Source organism: Cariama cristata, unplaced genomic scaffold, assembly GCF_000690535.1.
Source record: "Cariama cristata isolate BGI_N322 unplaced genomic scaffold, ASM69053v1 scaffold15881, whole genome shotgun sequence".
NCBI lineage: Eukaryota > Metazoa > Chordata > Aves > Cariamiformes > Cariamidae > Cariama > Cariama cristata.
The window spans coordinates 39575-61140 of NW_009598844.1; the positions used below are offsets into that span (position 1 = coordinate 39575).

The following is a 21566-nucleotide window of genomic DNA, read 5'->3' on the forward strand; positions in this document are numbered from 1 at the left end:
ATTATCCGACTGAAATTATAGTGGAAAGGCTGAGAGTGTATCTGTGTATGATCCTACTTGACATTTACTTCGATTTCACTGCAAATAGCTTTGAATAACAGAAAACACCAGGAATTTCTTTTTACTCCATGGAGCACTTCAACACAGTATCTTTTCTTTGCTTCCTATGTTGTTTTTTTTCCTCTCCATTTTAAGTATTAATCAACTATGTATTTATGATACTCTGCAGGCTGAAATCACCCAGCAGCAGAAACAGATATAAGCAGCATTAAAAGTTAGTGACAAACAACAGCATTTCCAAATGCATGTGCAAACTTGCTCCATTCGTGTGCTCATGTGAATTCTGATAATGATGAAAAGCTTAAAGATGGTGAGATTACTCACTACTGAAAGATGGAAGAAGGAATTAATTCCTTATCCAACTGTCTACATTTGCTGTGAACATTTTGATTGATTTTACATAACAACCTCAGGATAATTGATGCAGCCTAGACAAGGCCAGCCAGAGCACAGCATTGCCAGGCAAAGCAGTCAAGGTTTCCTGACACCAACTCCTGTAGCACTAATAACAATAACCCTAATACTGCTATGCTCTGTGTGGAAATACATCTGCAGGACTGAATCCTCTGAACTCTGCCCACTGGGAGGTGGGAAGTGTCTGTGCTCCTCTGGAGAATAGAGGGGAACAACACAGTGACGCCATTTCCTAAAACAAGAAGGTTACTACACCTTTCTCCACAGGATGATTCAGCAATCCATCAAAGTCAACAGGAGGAATGGTATATTTGGAATTATTTCCCCACATCTGGTATTCAGGCACCGTCCCCAGAAGTCCAGCCTGGAGAGGGGAAACCTTCTCAGTCAGATGGTGTGGAAGCCCAGTGCAGGAGGTCAGATACCCAGCCTGGCCCCTGAGTTGCACAGGGATGGATGGCAACCCAAGAGATCTACTTGCTTGCCTTGGTCATAGCCTCTGTCTGACTACCAGCTGTCTTCTTTCAGGTTGGGTTCTTCTCTCCCCCTATAATCAGGACGACCAAAAGGCCTTTGCATGGGGGAAGGAAGAAGTGACTGACTAGCAAATGCCTTTTCTGCCTAAAAAAAACGACCTCTCCAAGCTATCTGATGTCAACACTTCCACATTTGAATGACCAGTCTCTGGCTCTTTCAGCAGCAGCTGCTGTTTGATGGCAACTCAGGTTGGGAATCCAAGGTCAGCAACAAGTTTTGGCTGAGATCCTCAAGTAAGATTGTTTCTTCCAACCTCAGTCTATCCCACGAGAAACAAACCCACTGTTTTTCTGGCATCAAAAACATAACTCTACTCTGTGCAGCGCTTTCAGAACCATCTGCAAGCATCACCAGGGTTAGATCAGACAACATACAGTACACATGTTGCCTTTCTAAGCTGACAGATGAAGGCCTGCTGTGAAAGAATCCTTATTAATCCAAGAGAGGGTGGGAGAAAAAGCACTCAAGAAAAGATACTACAGGAGAGTCCCAAGACAGCATCTTCCGCCTTGACATTACTGACAAGGTGATGTAGTACTAGGCTTACCAGATGTGGGTCGGTGCCATTGGAAAGAATATCCAATAAATCTGCAGAAGAAATGAAATAAAATCTGGGAAAGGCCAATCTCTTCATGTCCAAATATTCAGCCAAAGCCTTCTCACACAAAGACAACCTGGGGAGACAAAGCAGATGAACAGAGCCCAGGACAGGTGGGTAAATCTCCTTTCACGTTTCATGCTACAGTTTGGTTTATTGAGCAGATTCTCCCCTACCATGGGGAAATGCCAGACATGAGCTGAGCCTGTAGGCTGCTCCTCGTGCTGTAGCATTTTCCGAATAGATCAACAAGGCACATAGTAACTCGTAGACTCTCTGTGTACTCCCAAGGGTCAAACAGAGTAAGAGTCAGAGTAGCCTCATAAAAAAAAGCAGAAACACAGGTGGAAGAAGAGGCTAGAAAGGGTTTACAGCCTGACCTACTGTTTGAGACAAGCTCTTAACTGCCACAGGTGATTTCACACTGGGAGGAAAGTTTCCATAACTGCTTTTATTCTAATTAGCTGCATTTTAAAGTCTGATTCAACCTACTCAGCTTTTCATGTTTGTGAAGCCTGAACGGAGACTTGTTTTCTTCAAATCTAAAATGAATCTTTCAGTGTTTACATGCTAAACTGCTGCTGAGCTTAAAATTTCATAAATAGCACACAACTAGTCCTCTGTGAGGAACACAGGCCTTGTGATTAGAAGATAAAATAAAATCTTTATTTCAAAAGGATAATTATTACTGACACAACAGCTATCATATTAATTTTTAAGTATGTTCGAGGTAGTCTACCTCATATGTTAAGTGAGAAGTATATCCATCTCAGGACACTAAGGTCTTTCTGAGGGAGTCTGGTTATACCATGTGTCAAGGGTGTACATGAAGAGATAATTTCGTAAATTAAAGAACATATGCTCAGCTCTGCTGCAGGTATCCCTGCTTGGACTGCTAAATAGATATTTAAGAGATCGTATTTGGGGTGGCAGTGAGGACATGTGTTATTAAAATCAGCTGAATGCCTAGCTTTGTATGTGCACAAATGAATTTCAGGATGAGAGTTTGCATGTACATGAAGCCAGACTCCACTTTGAGTGCTTTAGGGTGGTGGATCACAAATAAAAAGGCTCAAGAAAGATCAGAAATGCTGCAACTTGTGAATGTAAAGAACGCACAGTCTAGGAAGAAAGCCTTGGTGCACAGGTTAAACACACTTATTAGAGCTGATCCCAGTCTCTGACAAAATCCTGGGACTGGAGTTCTACCTACCTACTCTGAATGTCCTCCAGTTCTTGGGACAGACCCGGTTTGTTGGTGGCCTCAACTACATTTGGGGTTTTCTGAGCTTCATAGGCCAGCTCTTTAAAATCCACATCAATCCCTTCAAAGCGTTTGGAGTCCTAAAAAGCAATACAAAGAACACGTTCAAGGTAAAACACTAATTTTGTGCTAAAAGATCCCATCCTCTGGGTGCTGTCTTTGGGTTGAGGGGAAAGACTCTCTGCAGAGAGCCTTCTGACCAGTGCAGAGAGGGATCTCTCCACCATTTCAGAAGGGCTCTGCCACCCACGTGCCTGAAACAAGTCTCCAATTGGAGACTTCTTGTCACTGTATCCCAAAGGGGTTGTGGATAAAGTCATCCATGCAGAAGCCTATGCCTAGGACCAATTATCTCGATGGGATTGAATTTCCCTTTGAATAGTTCCTCATAACTCTTTCTCTCCTGTGCCCAGGTGAAATACCAAGTTTCCCTGGCCACAGCAGCAGGAGATGTTCCCAGATGGGAGAAAGGCTTCCAACTTCACAGGAGTTCACTCTTTACCTCCTGCTCCAGCATAGGAGTCCTAGTGCCCATCCCTAACCTGGGTATGGTGACACTTGCAGAGGAGAACCCTTCCTTGCCTTGGATAAGGCCATGGAAAGCCCACCTCAGCAGCAGAGAGCCACACTGATAATTATGCTCTGCACCTAACAGGGACCCTGGATTTCTGGAGCTAAACAGTGAAGAATAAATAAAGTTTTGTTCAAAATGTTTCTGCTCCTCCCTGTTTCCCAAGTGCTCCAAGCTTTCATGGTAACACTTCCATGTTAACCTGTATTCAGCCCCGGTAGCAAGGCTCTGGCTGGAGGGTTGAGCCCTCCCTGCACACAAGTCATGTAGACAGCTTCAGATGTACATCCCGTGCCCTGCCAGTACATCCTCCCCCAGCCCTGGGTGCATCTCAAGGAGGTTCAGCCTCCAGAGGCTTCCAGCTTCACCCTTTCTTCTAGGAAAAGAGGATGCTGATTCATACCACCTGCCAGATGGGTACTGAGATGCAGACAGCTGCCCAGTAGGATGCAGATTTAAATCATGATGCCATTTCATACATGCCATTAGATAGCTGTTGGATATTAACAGCTTGCTGGCACACAGTACAGCCTTCAGGGCACCGATTATCAGCACCTGTACATATTGCCCAGTAAGCAAGACGTGTCCAGCACTCTCCTAAGCAGAGGGAAGAACAGTCCTAGCAGACCAGAGTGAAGGGATGGAGTCAGGGTGGCAATATTGCCAAGGTGTCACTGGGCTGTGTGCACCCTCTCTTGAGTGTCAGTCCCCCAGCAGTGCTGTCAGTGACGCTGCACGTGGATGGGGATGGTGGTGACACAGTCAACTGCAGTTCACTCATGAGTGAAAGGCAGGTTCCTCAGCATGGCTGCGAGTGGTCCAAGCAGCTTGGAAGATTTTCTTAATAATCAAGGGAATCTGGAAGAAGACTGGAAGCTGGACTCAAAACACTTCCGAAGAGGTCACCAATGACAACTCTATTCCATTTTCTGAAACAGGAGTGGGAGAACAGCTGCCATTCCCCTGCGCTAGTGCTGAAAGTAGGAAAGGGCATGCTGCCAAAGCAGCTTGGTCCAGCTCTGGTTTGATGATTTGCAATGTCTGAGTAATTATCCTCATCCTCTCCCCTCGGAGGGAAGAGGGAACATGCCTGCAGTACTGAAGGAAGCCAGCAGCCTTACGCTCAGTCTCCGGGAACTCTGTATTTGTATGCAGCAGTGAAGGGGAGCAAATCAACTTCTCAGCATGGCTCAAGCACAATCTACAGTATAAAAACACCATGGGACAGCACTAGTGAAACTACTATAGCACTTAAGGGAACCTCAATAGAAGCAAGGTAGCAGGAGAAAAGCCCTGCTTTTGGGAACTTGACATTATAGATAACCCTGTTTCATATAATGGAGGCTCTTCTTCAACACTTGCCAAACAGGAAAAATAGGATTTGGGGTTTCATACCTTGGGAAGCTGTGCCCGTATATCTTCTGAGCCTATGAATATGCTCTCCAAGTGAGACCATGTACGCTGCACTTCGAACCAGAGAGAAATGACAGAGTCCACGGTGGACAACTTCCTCTGCCATGCAGATACTTCCTCCAAGAAAAAAGCAATGTATTTGGATGTCATTAAATTCTGCAGCTGCACCTGGTTGTCTTCTAAAGTTTCAATGAGTTCCTCATCTGACTTCAGCAATGGGATGTTCGTCCGGGGGTGAGGCTCATATTGAAACTCCATGGTGCTCCAAGTCATTTTTAGCTCCTTCAGGACTTTCTCCATACTCATTTCTCGCACTGCTTTGTCCACAATGCCATGAACCTCATCCTCAAAATTATGCAGGTTGAGCTTCAGAAGGTCAGCCAGAGTGGTGTCCGAGTCCATCACAAACCTCACACCCGTTGTCTGCATCAGTTGATTCCAGTGTCTTTCTCTAATGGCAGGATTTTGAAGTTCTGCCACAGCTTTCAGGGCAGTCAGCATGTTCTTCACCTTGCTGTCCAGCCCGGTGAAAGCATCCCATGCCCTCATTTCCTTATCCAAATTCCGAATCTCTCTTGCAAACTTTTTACACTCCAGATCCATGTTTTCCACATTAATATCCACCCATTTGGTAGTCTGCCAGTCATTAAGGCTAGTGTTCACAAGGGAGATCATATCCCAGAGCTCTTTGAGAAGACACAGCTCCTTCCTGCACTGCTTCAGTTGTTTATAATCTGGTACCATGACTTCAAACAGACCAGCTGATTCATAAATTGAGGTCATGGCTGACTCCATTTGTTTAATCTCAATGTGCTTTGCATCCAGCAGTTCATAAGGCTTTTCGGTGTCAAACCTAGAAAGAAATATTTATTCTTCATAAGTGATATTGTAACAACTTCTAAAGAAAACATGAAACAAACAGTGCCTCTGAGAGACTAAGCACAGATGAAACATCTGGAGTACCCATTGATGGTACAGCCACACGGCACTACTGACACCACCTTAAAGCAATATTGTGCACTCAGCATTCAAATTCAATCTCTTGCTAACACTAGACGCTGTTCCCAGGGACAAAACAGCCCAGGCATAACAGATACATCACTGTGAGAAGGTAGGAAATGTATGCAATGGCTCGAGCATACATCCTCAGGACACTCAGAGATGATCCCACAAAGCTTTTTTTCCTCAAGGCTTCTCTGATGCTATAATTTGCCTGTACCTGAATGGTGCTTCTTTCCGAAATCGCTCTCTGAATCTGTGCTGCTCAACATCAAACGCCGCACAGCTCTTGCGCAGAACTGTCATTTCGTTTGCCTGCAGAGGAGCCACATGCTGTTTCACAGCTATTGCCAGCTTCTTTATATTGTTCCATTTTTCTGGCAGCTCCTGCAAGCAAAATTTAAATGCTGGTAGGCAATATTTGCTATTCGATACAAGATGTGTCTGATTTGTTTATGGATAATCACAGAACAGGAAAAGCAACAGATTCTGCCTCTAAAACTGTAAGGAAGTTTTGTTGTGATGCAAAGGCTAAACACACTATTTGGGATAAAACTTACCAGTTATTCATGATTTTGAAGACTAATGAAGACTGACACCTTATAACTGACTGCTCTGATTGTAAAAACATGTTCTATAACCCCAGAAGAAGGGTCCCAGACTAGATCCTGGGCTCCCAGGATGGTTCAGTGCTCGAGAGAGAGCAGTGATCCTAACACCAAGCCCAGTGGGACCTGGAGTCTCTGGGAGTGGCTGAAGGCAGAAGGATGTGGATGCAAGCTTATCAGACTGTCCAGCTTCCCAGAGCTAGTTAAGAGACAAAGCTCGAGAAATTTCCTGCCCACTTTTCAAGCAGAAGAAGTTGTAATACCAGAAGGACTTCTAGAGAGCTCCCTGGGGCAAATCCCTCCAGTCTATGTATATAATATTAGTACTAAATAAGACTGCTTGCTTTCTCAGGTCTGCATCCAAGCTATAGGTGCTCAGCACTGGTGACAATCCACCCTCTGTACCTGGGGTTTTCTTCAGGAAGGGATTTTATTTCTTCTCACTAGACTTCTAGAGTCATATCAACAGCCCAGACACCGGGCCAAGGGCTCTGCTGTTCTCAAGTCCCAGTACTTTTCCCTTGGAGAGCCCACTTCCCCATGCACTGTGCAAGCCTGCAGGAAAGACTTTGGGTTTCTTTTCATCCCAGTTCACGTAGTTCAGGAGATTAATGGACACCCATCAACACTATGGAAAGAAGGGAAATAACCTAGAGGCAGCTCTGAGGCAGCAGAAATGACCAGAGCAGGGCCAGTCCCTCCTGAGTGGTCTCTTTCTGGCACTTTATGTTCCAATCTCAATAGAAATCACTCTCCATGACCACAGTAGGGCACACATGGAACTGCTTTCTTGTCCTTCTCATACAAACTACCATCTCCAGCCCATCTATCTCCACAGCCATCAAGGGAGCGGTACCTAGAGGAATTTATTTCTGGTTTTCCCACTGTATACAGGAGCGAATGAATCATTCAACTATGCGTAGCTGTCACTTGTCAGAAAGAACAAAACTGTTTTGTTATCTCCTGCATCTGAATGGCTGCCCCGCATCCCTCATTTCTTCTATCAGGAAAATAAATCAGTTGTTTGAATGTACTTGCACAAACAGGCACCAAACAAGCAGCTCTCCAGCAGAGGAATTGGCAGACCCTGGTTCCTCACAGCACCGTGTTTTATGCTGGACTGAAGCTGTTGCAGCAGCCAGAGCATCCATGTAACGCAACTCTCCTGGTTTTCAGGGAGACTGTAGGAACCTACATATCTTTAAGACCTTTAACTATTCCTGATTTGGTGACCCGATCACCTATGGATCATGGCTGCACAAGCAGAAAAGGAGGGGATTGCTAAACCCCACTCAGCTCCCATCCAAGCCTGTAGCAGACAACTGGGGGCTTTGCTGCACAGATGCATAAGGCAGGAATAACTCTCCAAAAGGTCTTGCTTTAAACCTTGTGTCCTATGCAGACGCCTCTGCCCACAGCACCCCATGACTATGGCATATGCATCAGCCTGTAGCCACACGCTTCTCCACTGTAACATCTTGGCTGTTACCAGTGCATGACTCCGGTTCCCCAAGGCTGATTGGGCATCTCACAGCCTTTTCTAACATCCATCTCATGGTCGCCTTTCCAGAAACAAAAGAAATTTTCAAAAGGAAATTAATTCATCAGAACCAGATGTGGAAAGGTGCCAAAATACTTTCACAACCTGCTCCCAGTGATTTCTTCTGGGTCAAACAGATTTGGTGTTACAGACCCAGTGAAGAACAGAAGTCCCATGAGAAGGCAACTCCTCTGCCAACATTATCATTCCCATCTCCACAGTTGCCAAGAACTGGCTTATTTAAAAATAATTATAATTCCACCTAATTAACAGATGTATTTGAAAATGCATTAATTTTTTTCAAGAGTAATCGCTGGGAGTTGGAACAGGCAATTCTATGTTTTTCATACATAACAAAAGGCTTAATCTCTGCTTTAAAAGGAAAATCTCAATGTAACTCCAAAATTTAGAGCTATTAAGGCACATCCTGCAATAGCAAAATACTATCCACTGAGGCCCTCTAATGACAAGGAGTGGGGTCTTAAATGTTCCTGCAACGGTCTTAAGCTCACATTCTCTTTGACATCAGCTACTCAAGAAATCGGTCCACCATAAGTTTTCACCCACCTCCAGCTGCTTATAGACTTCCTCAGGCAGCTGTTGCTCATATGTCTTCAGCAGTTCAATGGTTTGCTTCAGGGGCTCAAACATGGCATCGGTGACACTGTGCCTTTCTTTAACAGCTAGGAGATGACCCATAATCTCCACCAAGCCATCATAATCACCTTTCTCAACCTTTTTGCTCAAACTTCTTTCGGCAGTTTTTATGAACTCATCAAGGTCAGCCAAGCTGTATAACACAAAGCAGGAAAGCATAAAATTAGAGTAGTTCCTATTGAAATAATTGTCAGCTTTACACCAGGCAGCTGGGCTGGCATAGACAGGGAAAGGCCTTGCTAACCCTGTCCATGGCATGACAACACGCTGAGGGCATCAGAACTACAATTCATGATCAAAGGGATCCATAGATGTGGTACAGCTTCCTGCAAAGAGCAGGTTGAGGCTTTCCAGGTTGGAGAAAAGAGATCTGAGGAGGAGTATGATGGAGACTTGTGAGCTCAGGAATGATCTGGAGAGAGTGAGTTTGAAAGGACAGTTTTCCTCTCATAGCTTCCAATACAAGAATTCAAGATCCCCAAATGAACCTGGCAGGTTGCAAAGCTACAACAAACAGGGATTCTTCACACACTGCTTCATTTCACACAGTAACTCCCTGTTGTAAGAGGATGCAGATGATAAAAATTCACAGCAGTTCAGAAAAGCAACCGAATGTTTCTGGGAGACAAAAAAAAAATCCATCCAGGTCTTTAAATACAAAGGCATGATCCTTGTCTCTCAAAGTCCTTGAGCTATAAATCATTAGAGACAAGGAGAATATTTGGGGGAAGTTTCCCTACCTGCTTACCCCATTCTTAATCTTGCCAGCTACTGGGCACTGTCAGCAGAGGCATGATGGGCTCCTGGGTCTCTGGTCCTTTCCAGCACAGCCGTTCTCCTCTTTTCAAAGCACTTACTTTTTAAGTACCCACTTAAATTCTGTGGATGCTGCTGGGCCAAAATGTATCCTTAAATACTTCACCTAATAAAGACTAAACTGCTGAATCAGGGACTCTTAATAAGAACTCCTAAATGCCTGCTCTAAGCTATACAAAAACCTCTTTGCACAGAAATTATCTAACAGAATTCTGGTGCTAAAAGAACACAAGAAATCGTATCATCCACCACACGCAGTAGTCTTAACTACTGCGTATGTCTGTAAATATTTCTTTGTAAGCATCCAAGACCTATGACATCCTTCAGCTGCGTTCACTGAAATAAATCACCTGAAGCATCATCCTGCACAGACCTGGCAACTGAGCAGCTATTCAGAGCAGGGAACACATGTTAATTCAAAACTTATATCCAAAACTCCTCCTTTTTGTAACCTTGAAACTACTTCCCCATGACTTCTCATGCCAGGCAAGCCAAATTAATTTTTTTTTTCTCTACACAGAGTACACTCAAAAGAGTAATGCATTTAGAAATAGGGCAAGTATCTCATGGTATTAATGCAGCTTTACTGATGATTAATATTAAATTCAACAAAGTAAGCTCAGAGCCCTAGCAGAGATTAGATTAGTTGGATCAGGATGAACAGACAAACAGACATCCTATCTAACGCCACAGAGTAGGTCCAAGGAGCATTGGCTCGTGGGATGTCAATGGTACCAAGGCCATAGAACTGTTTCCACTTTACACGCTCAACCGTACCAGCTCCCAGCAGAGACCAGGGACTGGAAGATATAGGGGATGTGATGGAGTTATGCATTATGGGCTCCCTTCTCTTGCTCTTGTATTAGCCTATTGGCTTTCAGTGTAAAATTATAAAGGCCAGCCAAGAGAAATTCCCTTTGGTCAGCACAAGTCCCGGGGAGAGGAGGCAGGAACAGCTCTTACCTGTGTGTGACATGGTCCACGAGATTCTGCTTGAACATCAAGCTCCACCTTTTAATCACATTCAGCAAGGACGCCTTGAAAGGCCGAGCATCGACTTTCATCCAGCTCTGGAAGATGCTGATGGGCTCGATGCGGTTCACCTCCTCGTAGATCTTCTCATAGGAGTCGATCTGCTCTTTGAACTGCTGCAGTGTGGGAGGTGTCTCGGGGACCCCATCCTCCGCATGAGCCTCAATTTCTGCAGCAGTTAGGATGTGTCCATAGAGGAGAAACTGACGGCAGAACTCCTTTCTGTCATCCCCATAGAGGTAGGAGTAGTGGTCAAAGGTACTGCGGTAATCGCAGCAGGCCACCATCACAGCCTGTACACGTCCCATCAGGTCGTGGCGCATGTCGGCCAGATCAGCCATGTCCTCCATGTCAGCCTAGGAGAGGAGAGGAGAGTGCAGTGATGCGGGAGCAGCGTGGTACCTCCTCACTGCCACACAGCATGAGGGAGCTCCACAGCCACAGACCTGGTAGTGGAGGAAGCCACTGTGCTCAGCGAGCCTGGGCACCAGCGATGATATCCGGTAGATGTTATTGAGAAGACTTTCCATCATGTCATAGAAGCCATCGTTTATGCCAGGGTCCAAGGAGGGACGAAATATCAAGTCTGGGATCACCAAATCCAGCTGCACCTCAAACAAGGGAGCGAGCCCTGCTGTGGGATCTGATAGGGAAGAATAGAGATGCCAGGATCTTTTTCAAGGGGAGAAAAGTGATCTTGAGCCACCACAAGATATACATGTGCCCCACAGGAACACCAGGCAAGTGTAATCATAGACATCCACTCGCTGGCTCTAGTGACATTGCGTCTGCACACAACACAGAGGCAAACTAGCTGATGTTCTAGTACCCACAGGAGATACTGAAGAACAGACGAGAGACAAGTGATCGCAGGACCGAAAAAAAATGCTGTGGAGGAAGGCCTTAAAGAGACCAGGCTCTTTAGCTAATCAAAAGTGAGTCTGAGAGCTGAACAATTACAGCACTTGCAGAGGAGAAAAACATCAGAAACCAAGAGGCTCTTTAATTTAGTGGAAAAAGGCATAAAAAACCCCCCAGCAACTGGAAACTGAAGCCAAAAGCAAATGTGAAATTATGTGAATGTTTTTAACAAGATGGTGAAGAACTGGATGCAATTCTCCAACTCTGTGTGCCTCCATATCCAGGAGGGAAGCATTCCTGGAGATGTGCTTTAGCTGGACACCAGCTGCTCTCAGCAGTGAGTGAACCTCCACAGTGGCCTTAGGCAGGCAGTATAACTTAGTGACTCCTGACCGGACTAACGCTCAGGGACTGAGGTTTTTCTTTCATGCCTTTCATCAGCAGAACCGGCTCTTGATACTCTTCACAAATGAAAGACTGTGTCACCTTGATGCTTTGTGCATGGGAAGCCGGGAGATGGCTGATGCCCAAGCACAGACTTGGGATGACGCCTCAATTTTATCTATCCAGTAATTCCTGCCAATGGTGCACAGCTGTTTTTATCCCTCCCCCTGAGCAATACTTTGCTCCAGTGACTAAGAGGTGGAGTCACCCACCCTGGCTGGAGGCTCCCCCAGCACTTGCTGTAGGCAGTGCAAAAGGCAAAGCAGAAAGCCAGGAAGAAGAAAGCAACTCTTAGGCATGAGGGAGAGCACAAAACAGAAACCTCCCTTTGACGAGACTGAAGCAGCCATTGTGACCATGGGAGAAGAATCAGCAGTCACCTGTGTTTTCCAGGAGATACTTGAGTGAGCACTCAATGGCAGTGAAGAATCCATCCAGGACTATCTCATCCACATAATCCACATAGGCCTTCCAGATGTCAGATGCTGGATCTGCAAGTAAGAGGTTCTGGTTTTCCTGGAAGAAAAAGAAGATGCCTTCAAATACAGTAGGGCGGAATCTGTCCAACAAGAGGGCTGCCCACAGCTAAGGACGGACAGCAGTGAGTGTATAGGTACCAGCCTCATGGAGGGATGGGAAACCAGACAGACAGATGTTGCTGCTGGTGGCACAGCCACCATTAGCTCCTTCTGTTAAGGGCTGCTTTGTCATCTGAAACAACGCAAAATAATTGCAAGGTAAAAATGGACTGCAGAAGAGGCTTAGCAGCTCTGCAATATGTTCTTCTCCGTCTTTTCCAAGGCCACAGGACTCGAGGCTGCGTTGCGTACCTGGGGCAGGGCGTACTCAGGGGTCTCAAAGGTTCATTCCAAGGCATGAAGACCCAGCCCTGGTAGCCCATATAATGAGTGGATGATGCCTTCAAGGTGGACTGGTTACACCTTTGCCCTACAAATGGCCTTCAAGACTGGAGAACTTTTAAATTCAAGAAAGAATTTTTAAATAAATCATGTAAAAACAGATAAAGATTGGGATCAGAAGACAAAGGGTTGGCTAACAACCTCCCTCCTCAGCTTATTGTGTTCTTTTCCTCCAGGCAAGCTCCCAGTCAGGAAATTCAGGGGTTTCTGGGTCACAGCAGGGACCCATCCTTCCTGATTTTCCTCTTCCCATTCCCACAAAGCCAGACTGTGTACTCACTCCCTGCCTCTCCCATGCTCTGCTCTGATCCTGTCCCCTGCCTTGCTATGCCTTCCGAGCTCTCCTTCTCCTAAGCCTGCCAGGGGCTTTCAACACAGGCACTGTCCCCAACAAAATAAGGTCCAGCTTGCAGTGAATAGAAATCAACACATACTGTCTGCTGCTGGGAGGGTGACGTTGGCAGCATTTCATGTATGTGAGCACAGGAGAGGATGCCATTCGTAGCACTGACATGGCAGCTTGGCACACATGAGGTAGAGCGGCATTGCCAGTTGGGCTTGAGCCAGCCCAAAGTTGCTGGTCCCCAACTTGACATGTCATAGCTGGGTGCTTAAACTCTCAACAGAGCAAGTCAGGGCTCCGATCCCTTGCAGACTCACCCTGGCCACATTTTGCTGACACAAGAAAGGGAATCTTCATAAGAATGAACTCTGTGGGAATGTCCGTTTGAAAGCAACACCCCCTCTTCACCATTTCCTGTCCTTATATTTAATAATGTCCCCTTGTTACTGGTGTTTTACTAAGCCTTTACTCCAGAGGCCTCATCCTGGTGAAAGAAGGACCATAAAAGCCAGCATCTATCTGTCCTGCCTTTGCCTGCTGGTGCACGTACCCGAACCATCACTGTGCTTCTCTCAACAGCCTCAGGACTCACCTGTCCCCAGGAAGATTTGAAGAACCGAGGGAAGCCCAGCAGCCCAGCTCTTGGCCCCTTTACTGCTTCTCCTCCAGGTTTGACCAGCACAGCAGGACAGAGGCATGGGGAAACTCCATTTTGGGCCATGGTACCTTTCCCTCCCCAGGACCTTCATGTTGCTTTGCAGTTGGTCCTGCTCCTGTGAGCAGCATTGGTGGTGCCACCACACCAGTGGTGCCAGCCCTCCTGTCATGACCACAACCCCATGTTCTCCTTGGCCAATCTAGCAAGTGCCCTGGTCTTTCGGGTGGTAGCGGGAGTGGCTTAGCCTGTCACAGCTGTGGCAACAGAACGACACGGGCATGCTAAAATCCTCACCATGGACTCAGTGTGCAGAGAAGGGGGTTACAGGTCCAGTGCTGACTGCAGACAGCAAGGTAAGGTGAGCAACAAGAGCTCAGCATCCCAGAGAGGGTCAGCTGGTTCTCTCCAGAGTCCAAGGCCAGATGGTGATGCTCAGGAGAGGTCTGGATCTAAAATCCATCTCCCTCCAGGCAAAGGTGCCGTCCCTGACCCACATAACACCTCAGTCCTGGCAGGTGAGGAGCAGAGCTTTGGGCTTTTTCCTGGCCTACAAAGAGGACTCCAGCAAAGCCGCTGGAAAGCACCGAAACTTCGGACAGCAGCTTTTCTGCTGTCACTCAGCTTCTCCCTGGACTGTCAGTGTCACCTCCTGCTCCCACAAAGGGTCATTAAGTCTGAAACAGAAAGGTGAGCCACAGTGAGCTGCCTCCCTATTTTCAGGTAAGTATTTTGGAGGGGGAATTTTCCTCTGAGCAGGATCCCAAAGCCTGATGCACGACTCCCCTCTAGTGGCTTCACAACAGCCAGGACTGGGAACCAGATTCCTTCACTGGGCTGCAGCTGCTCCTGTTCCTGCCCCAAATTGGCAAGCCAGCAGACCCACACCACACGGCCATACCAGCTCACTCGTTAAAGCTATCATTAATTAACACATCGTAATATTTTCAGATTAGTTAAGGGAGTTAGCTTTAAAGTGAAACAGCTCTGGAGATTTTCACTAGAGCAGAGAAACACACAAAGCCTATGAAGAGCCAACAAAGCCCTGAGGAAGGTCGCCCCTCACCTTCACCAGCAAATGAATCCTCTGCCCTGACTCTCTGACAAGGTTGTAACGCCTTTCCAGACGGTCCTTACAGTCCTCTAGGTTTAGCAGTGATTCCCTTTTACAATCTTTCCTCTCAAATATAGGTGACACCCATGATCGCACGATGGCCTGGATCTCCTCAACATTGTTTTTGGCTTTTTGTATCCTCCAGTCAAGGTCCTGGACACCATTCATCACCATGGAGATGTGATCCCAGACACCTGGCAAAAAATGAGATGATTGACTACTTGTTTTCAGAGCTGCTGGGCCAAGCTCTTGCGTACTCTCCTTAAGACCAGCTTCTGACTTTTTCCCCATGGTCTCGTGTATTTCTCACCCATCATTAACACAAGAGATTTACCACCTCAACCAACAGAGCCAATTCTAGTTCAATCCTACCCCAACAAGCCATGATACAGACAGTTACAGCCTCTGCTTTCTGCCAGGATTACCACCACCACGGGGATGTCCAACAGTTCCTGCTTTCCTCTGCCCAGGTTTGATCTCTTACTGGCTTCTACCAGAGAGAGCAGCACAGGGAGGGCGAGTACAGTGGGCTGTGTGTCCCTGCCACCATCACTATAGCAGGGACCCACAGCTCTAACACACGGGCTGTGCCAGCCCCAGGTGCCAGTGACAGCTGCATTTAGATACAGGGAACTTAGGGTTCATCTGCAGGAAAACCCCATCGTCTTTATTGTGCAATGGAGAAAGAGTTTTTCAGCATGAATACTTCTGTTTCGCATGTTCCCAAGGGAGGACACTTGTTCCTGTTCATACCACAAGCCTGATGACAGAAATAGGTATTCAACCTGTGAGCAGTTTGCTTTCACCAAGAGGAAACAAATTGTCTTCCTCTGCTCTGCTTTGCAGTTAAAACTGATCAAGCAAGAACACTGGTTAAATCATCCCAAAGTCACGGTGTACAAAACCCATCTCTAGCTACAGTATTTCATCCTTCTGGAAAAGATAACAAGGTGGCCCTGACTTTCACTGGGACAAGTCCATCCCAGTGTCGGTTGCCTGGGCCAAAGTTTCTCACTCCCCGAACAACTGGGTGAGAAAGCAGTGCCTTGGGGACACAGGCACGCAGCCACACAATGGGTCACCTGGGCTGGCACAGGGGGGCCAGCACAGGCAGTGAGCAGATGCTTCAACCCCAGTCTTACCACCTCTTGTAAGCCCAAATCTTGTCATCTCCTTGGCAGCACTCCTTACAAGGCAGCCTCTCTTCCCCAAAAGCCCAGCCTGAACCTGAAGGGAGCAGGATCCCATCCACAGCCCCAGCAGATCAAGGGAATGTGGAAAGGAGCAGGCAAGCTGGGGGCTGCCCTTCATCTCCCCAATGCTGGCTTTGCTGGGAAATCCCCTGTCCTGCTGCGAACTGCAGCTGGGAACCAGAGGTGACAGAGGTTGGGCACATAGGGGAATCTGATGAGATCCAAGCATATATACTTGTTCCCCCTAACACAGAGCTAGCTCACCCTCCATCTTCCAGTTCAGTGTTTCTTCTGCCTCTTTCAGCTTCAAGTCAATATCCCGCAGCTGTCCCTCTATTAGAGGGTATTCGATCTCCAGGACTGTCTTCAGGACTTTGTTGTATCTGTTCACCATCAGCTCCAAGTTGGCCACCATCTGCCGGTACGATTCCTTGGAGGAATAGATTTCTGCTGCCATCGATGGGATGGCTCCCATTTGGCTGCCGGATAAGTAGCTCACCTCCCTCAGCACTGAAACCAGCTGCGAAATAAGACAGAGAGCTGAACATGGTACAATCCTCCCCATTTACCAGGCAGACACTTTCCGATCAATTCTGAGCATCTTAGTGGTTTCCTGCTGTTTTATTCACAAAGCAGCATGCTCTGAAACAGGCCTAGACACCTCCTAGTCTGGACCATCTGTCTCCCATTGATCTTTGCCTCTGGTTTTCTTCCCAACCAAAGACAGACGGCTCTGTTAACTACTCAGCCAGCAAACTTCATGCAGCCTCTAAAACATATGATGATCTCTGGTCCTCTCAGCTATCCTCATCAATAGAGTCTTTCAGCAATACCATGCCTGCAAGCAGAGCTTAGCAGTTATCTAAGTGAAAGATAAGATGGCTCCAGTTCTGTTGGTTTACTGGGATGATTGGTATAAAAAAATAATTAAAAAAAATATAAAAATACCATGATCTCAAATCCAGTGACTCAAATCGTCTTGTGGCCACCTTCCACCAGAGACTTCTGCTGGAGACTTCTCCCAGTCCAACCAAAAGCACACAGTGCCAGTGCATGTTTGAGTTGCCATGAGAACGGATTAAGGGGGATTATTAAATTATAAACCCAAGTATAAATGAGTCCTTGAAACAAAGGGAGCAGTGAGATCTTCCAGTGTGATATATCACTTCTGAGGCTAAAAATCTTTACTCAGTTTAGTGGCTAGTGAGACATAAAATGCTCCTGGAACTGCACATGTTGGCAGGCTGACAGAAATTTGGTACGTTTTATGGGCAACGGCAGGGATGAGGACACTCCTGGCTGTGGCTGAGCTTGGGTTGCAGCTCCCTAAAAATTACCTTTCCCTTAGGTTGGCATGAAATCTCTCTCTGATCCCATCCTGTTCACACCCTTTGGTCACAGTTCCCTGCCTTTATTTTCAAAAGGAAAACTGGAAAGCTGCAGGTATGAGAAGAAGGAGGTGAAGCCACAAGCACAGGGACTGCAGGGCCAGGAGCCTTTGTCACTACCCTGGGTGACAGACAGAGGTTACTGAAACCTCTCCACCACTGCCTGACGTTAGCCAAAACCCAACATCCAGCAGAACTAGCCAAGGCACCTGGGAAGCACATTGGCTTGAAGGGATGGCAAAGGGGAGGAACATGCAATGCAAATCAGGAAGATAAGCTATAACACACTAAGAGAATCTACGATATTAAAGTGGCAATGAACATGATGACAAGCAGAGGAAAGAAAGAATGGGTGAAGAAGGGGGCAGGGGGCATCCTGGAATGGTGGAAGGAGGAGGATGAGGTGGGAGGAAAGAGAAAACCAGGGGACTGAGGGAGCAAGAGGGCAAGTAAGATAGAACTAAGCTCCCCTCCCTTTTTTGCACTGGAATGTCTGGGACATCCCCACTATGGGGTGAAGGGTGTCTTCCTCTCTCCTCCATGGAAGGTGAGTTCTGGAAGACTCTTCCATGTTGAAGGGTTGCAAATACTTCCTCCTTCTAGGCAAAATGAGTTGCTCCTATCTATTCTGGAGGGCATGAAAGGGCTGCTAAGCAGGCACTTGAGGACATCAGGCAATCCTCAGTATGGAAAGCTGAGAAGAGCAGTGCAGAAGCACTCAAAAACTGGAGTTGAGAACAGGCATGCTCAGCACATCACAGGCTCCAAATCCTGTCACCAGGGTGAAGGGTGGAAAACATCCCCTGAGGCCATTTGACTCCCACCTCAGCAAGGAGTTTCCAAGGAGATGTACAAATTCTTTGACTGAGGGCCAAACTGGAATGAGGTCTAAAACCTAAACACTTCCCTGTGGCATGCTGCTGTTAAAGGAAACAGGGGAAATTTTTGATGCCAACACTTCCCAGGACCCTGAGATTCAATGCCTCATCAGCAAATGGCATTTTTACAATTGACCGACCCTGCCTCCCACCAGGCCCCAGAAGCTTTCGATATGTCTATCCAACTGCTGGCTTGGACCTCTGCTTCTGCTTTGGGGAAGGCAGATGGTCAATCCTCCCTGTGCTGGAGACAGGCTTTAGGGGAGCTCTACGGGACAGAGAAAAGACCTTGAACCTATCATAAGTCTCATACACCGTAATAATCCAATATCCACAACATTGGAGTAACAAACCAAACTTTTCCTGGGTTTTTTTTATACCCTTTCAGGAAGCTCAGGTTTCAGGTACACATTACATAAACCCACCTCTGTAGATGATTCCCCAACACCCCCACAGCAGTACCAAATCTGGTCTGGAGATGCTGACACCAGTTAAACATCTGGCTACTCAGGGACTTTCTGCCACTGGCTTTAAGTAGAATTTTCTCTGCTTAAACTGTAATCCTGATATTTTACCAGGAGATAGATCCCACAAAGAGGGCAATAAATTCATGTTACCCATCACAGAAGGGGTTCCATGGACCTCAGCAGAACAGATTTAGTACCAGTCCCACTAGACGTCCTGTGCACGGTGGGGCACAGCTTGGAGACATGCCTGTAGGCAGGCAGGAAAGCTAACTGGCAGCAGTTTTTACCTGGGGATCAAAATTGACTGTGATCAGTTTGGTTTCTGGATCTCGCCGGATGAGTGGTTGAGTAAGGTTGTACTGTGATTTTTCAGAGACTGACTGGGACCAGTCTACATAGAGCTTTTCCTGATATCTGTCAGAAAAAAAATAAAAATGTTCATCATGTAGTTACCAAGACAGCAGACCAAGGCAAATAACCAAATGAAAGCCAAGTCCACTTCTGAGGACTGAAGAGTGAAGGAATATTAAAAACCCATCCACGCCGTCTCCATAAACAAAAGGGCTTCCAAGACAAACACCCAAAAACCAGTGACAGAGTCAAGTCAGGAGGGCAAAGACCTCTCAAGAACCGTTTTTAGCAGAGCGTTCAGATATGGAGACAGACTTTCAAATGCATTTAGCCTAAAGTAATAGATAAGTCGCTACTGGGCATTTCCAAAGCGTCTAAGCACGATGGGTGCCTAAACCCATACAAATGCTGGGGATCAGTGCAGTTGACCTCACTTCTCTCAGAGTTGCTGCAGAAAGACTGTCAGCCTCAGAGAAATTCAGCCCTTTGAAAGCTCAGTGACACCACTGGCACTGGAAACACAGAGGGTTGAATAAGGGTCCTGGTATCTGACATGTCATGAACAGTCCCAATCACCCAAGCAACAAAGTCTCTTCTGAACCATGTTGTCACCTGAGCACTTTGGGAAATGTCACCCAGAAAACACCATCTCTGTTGAAGTCACTTCGGATCCTCTGTTGGTCCACTCCCTTCTGAAAGGCTGTACCATAATTATTCAGCCTTTGTTTTGGTAATCAGGAACAGGCTCCTTTCCAACTGTCCTGCAGTACCCACCAGCTAGATGTCTCAGCTACCTTCATTGCTGACGGAGAGCAGGCCCTGCAGAGACATCTCCTTCCTGGGGAGGTGGCTCCTTCCCAAGGGAAAGCCCAGAGGAACTAGTTCAGATTTAACATAAAACTTTAAGATACTAAGTCAGGGGCGATGAATCCCACTCCAAATTGTGGACTATACACATTACAGCCACTGTAAATACACTTTGTGAATGGGCACAAGTGGATTGAGACTTCTGATCAGCCCAGGTTTTCTATTACAGCAGCTTCTACATCCAACAGAAGCTTGTTCCAACGTTTCTGCTAGGCTGCGCAGCCCCCGTTCCTCCCATGCAAACTTCTCATTTCAAGATGTTATGGAAAGTCTATGGTACATAGCAACAGGAATCCTCCTCCTCTTGATAGAAAATTCCCTCTGGCTTAGAAGGAGACATTCCCATGCCTTGGGCTGTCAAAGGTACTGGAAGGTGGCTTAGAGGTAGAGAACCCTCTTTCATACAGTTACAGCCTTGCCTGTGCCCCCACTTACCTGTTGAGCAGCTGGATCATTGCTTCATACTTCTCTATCACCCTTCTTCCTTCAGTAGAGTCCAAGCAGCTGGTAGCACAACAGACAAGCTCAGCATTATGTTTAGCTCTGTGAGGCTGTGATCTGTATTTGCCCCTTCCCAAGATCACCCACCAATTTGCAGGCAGACTTTGACTGGGAACCTTGGACTTCACCCCTGCCACATCACCCAAAATCGTTTCTCTATACAAAGGCTACCCAAGCCCTAGTGCACTCTTTCTCAGGTGTTTGCATGGCAATCTGCAAAATGGGAACCACGTCCTGGGCAGGGGGAGAAGGGCTCAGTGCTACTGGAGGAATACTGGTCTCTTTAAAATACCTAGTGCTCCCAGTTTCACACTCTGTATTTGCACAGAGTATGGCAACCTCCACTTACCAGCCGACACTAAGATCAAAGAGGCTCAGAAGGAAGCAGTATGTGGCTCCTGGTAGATGTAGCTCTTTGCGGTGCCAAATTTGTGCCCCTCAAACTATAGGGGCAGGGAAGAGCAAAAGCATTCCAGAACGTGGAAGGCAGAGCCCTGGCCATGTTGCCTGGGCTGTACGACCAACTCCGAACCCAGGGAGGCAACCAGCCAGAATAATTCTTATAAGGCCATCTTTTCCACTCTCTTTCATCTACATTATCCAAGTTTTCCTGAACATGGTTGTTGATTTTGGAAGATATTTTGACAAAACCTGAATTAACTTAAAAGCTAGCAAAGAGAGTGCCTGAGCAGTCACCACTAGGCAAGTGCTGGTCAAACCTTCTGGAAGTAAACAAGTCCTCTAAGCAAACCCCAGCAAAACTATCTTAGTTTTTCCTTTTTAAACCTTTTTGCCTTTCAATTTGCATGTAGGAAACAGCATCACGTCACCCCTGCTGCAGGACACATTATTAACTGCTCTAAACAGAGGAAAGAAAATCCATGCAAAATGCAGATCTGCATCCTTCTTCACGGTTTACAAATTTTGACATTCAGATTCAAACCAGACATGATAACTTGGGCTCTGTGCTGGCAACAGTCCAAGAACTTGTTTCATTGTACTGATGTATTTAATGCTACAGAACAACTGTGCATTTAAAGACACTTACTTAGTGGCAATACATAGTAAAAGAAGG

The 21566-nt window shown here is 46.6% G+C and overlaps 1 protein-coding gene across 1 annotated transcript in view; it reads right to left on the bottom strand.

The window, feature by feature from the left end:
• Positions 1–21566, bottom strand: part of LOC104154900 (dynein heavy chain 9, axonemal-like) — a gene marked incomplete at both ends in the record, with an annotated part of 62403 nt that overhangs the window by 32636 nt on the left and 8201 nt on the right. Inside the window, 12 exons of the mRNA XM_009709467.1 lie at positions 1559–1685; positions 2823–2953; positions 4840–5710; positions 6077–6243; positions 8572–8794; positions 10441–10865; positions 10956–11152; positions 12195–12330; positions 14799–15040; positions 16304–16559; positions 19060–19186; positions 20426–20494. Of these exons, the coding sequence (XP_009707769.1) occupies positions 1559–1685; positions 2823–2953; positions 4840–5710; positions 6077–6243; positions 8572–8794; positions 10441–10865; positions 10956–11152; positions 12195–12330; positions 14799–15040; positions 16304–16559; positions 19060–19186; positions 20426–20494 (2971 nt within the window). The remainder of the gene's footprint in view (positions 1–1558; positions 1686–2822; positions 2954–4839; positions 5711–6076; positions 6244–8571; positions 8795–10440; positions 10866–10955; positions 11153–12194; positions 12331–14798; positions 15041–16303; positions 16560–19059; positions 19187–20425; positions 20495–21566) is intronic.